Source organism: Amphimedon queenslandica, unplaced genomic scaffold (genome assembly GCF_000090795.2).
Source record: "Amphimedon queenslandica unplaced genomic scaffold, v1.1 AMPQUscaffold_11264, whole genome shotgun sequence".
Lineage (NCBI taxonomy): Eukaryota > Metazoa > Porifera > Demospongiae > Haplosclerida > Niphatidae > Amphimedon > Amphimedon queenslandica.
Window position 1 is genome coordinate 5,771 of NW_003548493.1, and position 3,147 is coordinate 8,917.

A 3,147-nucleotide genomic window follows, 5' to 3' on the forward strand; every position below is an offset into this window, starting at 1 on the left:
TAACTGGAGGAAGAAAAGGGAGAAAAATTAGATACATATACATGTATGTACACGTACAAATACGGAATGCTTTTACATATAAAATGAAAGGTTTACGATTGTGACATAAAAGCATAAGTTATATGGGCAATGTGACCTTGACATTTTAAATTTTATGAAAAATTGGCCAAATTTTAATTTTAGCATATGGCTGACTAGAAACTTTACTTTAGGACAATAAATTTATAACTTGCATTGTAGATGCATGTATTCGGCCCCCAGCAATCTTACTTCAGAGGTCATTTCAATCTTCTTATATTTTGATGCCAGCTCCACTTTAACTACTGATCCTCTCTTAACACCATAAAAGGGCATTTCCTAATAAGGAAATTAAAACTAAATGAAAAAGGGTTTCTCTCTCTCTCTCACTGGCTGGAGACAAGTCGTGTCCTTTTGAGTCTGAGCTGCCGAGGGAAGATAATCAGTAGGAGTGATAAGAACTTGAGGCTAAAACGTATATCACAAATAATAAATAATAAATATTAATAGTAATAATGATTGACAGACCAGGCCAGGCTCACCTGTAGCTCCTTGAGAAGTTTGTTTGCGACAAAGAAATTCATACAAGGATCGATCGGGAAATAGAAAGCCTAAGAGTGAGATAAGAGAGTAGATAAGAGTTGGTTACAATAAAAGTTGCTGGTCTTCACTTTCATATTGAGAGGTTGGTATGGAGTCAAAGCATGAAGATAATCAAAACCAGGCTCTGTATGAAATTAAAAAAAAAAACTTTAAAAGTTTGAGAGATCAATTTTCATAGATAATAATAATAAGAAAAGTTAACATTTGCAAAATTTAAAATCTTTAAAAATAAAAATTTTGCTATTACAATTAACTCCTCTCTCTCTCTCTCTCTCTCTCTCCTCACCAGTAAATATAACTGAGTTCTTTGAAGAGGATCCCCATACTTCCATGAAATGTACAGCATCCCCACACCTGAGGGAAGGATGGCCAGCAAAAACCACGCAAGGGGTCTGGTACACATTGCCCAGGTCCCCTAGTAATAAGAATATAAAGGACCATCGTTTTAAAAAACATGTACCATAAATGTTTGGAAAATGCTTTAAACGTCCGCTCTTAATGAACTGGAAAAAAAGATGCAAAATAAAACTAATAAAACTAAAATAATTAAATTTTTATAATTAATTTCTTAAATAATTTTAATTATTAATTAATTTGAATACTTCAGCGTGAGGGAAAGGATGCTCTGGCTGGTAAACTTTTGACTGTTTTGCTTCGCACAGCCTTAAAATAAAAAACTTGCTAGTAAGTTACTCCGCCCACGACCAAACCCACCACTCGGCGTATATATTAGCAAGTGACAGCGAGTTCTTTGCAACTGGCGATATCATGTAGACAGGGACACCAACCAGGCCAGCATTATCGAGAAACGTATGGAGACACTCCAATAAATCATAAACCACACCCTATCAATTATAATTATTAAAAATGACTAAAAATTATAAATTTTTTATATAATTATTAACAATAACTACTAAACAAACTTTTAAAGTACAAAATAATTTTTTTCTGTCTCTTACCGTAGGATAGCATGGTATAAGAACGTTCCCACCTCCCCTCAGTGTTGTTGCTATGGGATGAATGCACTACAATCATTAGCTGCTCCCCCTCCCTATTAACTAACCCATTTTAGTGCATAGCTCTCCTAGCATTGTGTCAGGGTTAGCTGACGGAGCGTTGGTAAGAGATGAGAGAATGAGAGCATCACAGGATAAGAGGGACTGTCTCTCCATTGGACAGGGATGAGTTGTGAATGTGGAGGAAGAAGACACATAACCAATCTATAGTGTGAAGGGTCAGTATTTGATGAATAATGAGAGTTCGTGTACATGTATATCTAATGTAATGAGTTCATCAATAAATAATGAGAGAAATCTAATGAGAAGAATACATTGGAGAGAGGGGAGGAGAGAAGAAAGAAGGGAGAGGAAAAAAAGAGTAATAATTGATCACTTTTGAATATTTAGTCTCCATTAGCCAGTTGCAGCTCCCAAGGCAATACCCCGAGCTAAGAGCAGTCGCTTGGACTGAACCAAAGAGATCCTACAATCATCAAAACTATTAATAAATAAACTCATTGACAATGCATTCAACCAGTTTTTGTCCGTAACTGATGCCTTGAACAATAGAAATAGCTGATGTGATGTCATCCGACCTAAAATGACATTGTAATTAATGGGTGTGGTATATTTGTATAATACGAAAATGCAAAAATAATATCACTTGCTTATAAAAAGATTTCCAAGAATTAACATCGGTTAGGCTTTTAATGGCACACTCGGGCAACGATCTAAAAACAACATCACATGATTATATCATATGTTGATTGAGAGCTCACTGTAGTATTGATTCATCTCTCCAATTTTTTGATGGTGTAGGCGAGCGATACAGAAATTCACATAATTCCTCCATTAACTGCCTACAGTGTAGCATACAGCTGTTTTTAAAAAATGCCAAAATTCTGGAAAAATCCCTGTACTATAACCCATGGTTTTTTTCAAAAAATGGCTCCGAAATCACCCCAAATTTTTAATGTACTTTCTGATACATATTGATGTCCTTATGCTGTGTAGAAAGTTTGAGCTGATTCTGACTTCAATTTTTCAAGTTACAGCTGTTTTAAGAAAATGCCAAAATTCTGAAAAGTACCCTGTACTATAGCCCATGCTTTTTTCCAAAAAATGGCTCCGAAATCACCCCCAATTTTTATTACATTTTCTGATACATATTGATGTCCTTATGCTGTGTAGAAAGTTTGAGCTGATTCTGACTTCAATTTTTCAAGTTACGGCCATTTTAAGAAAATGCCAAAATTTTGAAAAATACCCTGTACTATAGCCCATGCTTTTTTCCAAAAAATGGCTCCAAAATCACCCCCAATTTTTATTACATTTTCTGATACATATTGATGTCCTTATGCTGTGTAGAAAGTTTGAGTTGATTCTGACTTCAATTTTTTAAGTTACAGCTGTTTTAACAAGTAAATTTTGAAAAAGCATGGACTATTATATAGCCCATAATAATACAAGGGCCTTTAGAGCAACTTTAACAAGCATACACATGTAAGTGTTAATAGTACCTTCCCAA

At 34.8% G+C, this 3,147-nt stretch overlaps 1 protein-coding gene across 1 annotated transcript; it reads right to left on the reverse strand.

Moving 5' to 3' along the window:
- Positions 1-207: 207 nt before the first annotated feature.
- On the reverse strand, positions 208-2,511 carry LOC100635624 (integrator complex subunit 9-like). The gene is made up of 14 exons (XM_020005561.1): positions 2,399-2,511; positions 2,288-2,350; positions 2,155-2,215; positions 2,014-2,103; positions 1,685-1,841; positions 1,581-1,630; positions 1,336-1,466; positions 1,224-1,284; positions 1,082-1,124; positions 908-1,036; positions 690-745; positions 561-629; positions 409-486; positions 208-357 (listed from the first exon to the last, which is right to left on the reverse strand). Exons 1-14 carry the CDS (start codon positions 2,491-2,493, stop codon positions 223-225), a joined length of 1,218 nt encoding a protein of 405 aa, XP_019861120.1. The 5' UTR covers positions 2,494-2,511; the 3' UTR covers positions 208-222.
- Positions 2,512-3,147: the final 636 nt, after the last annotated feature.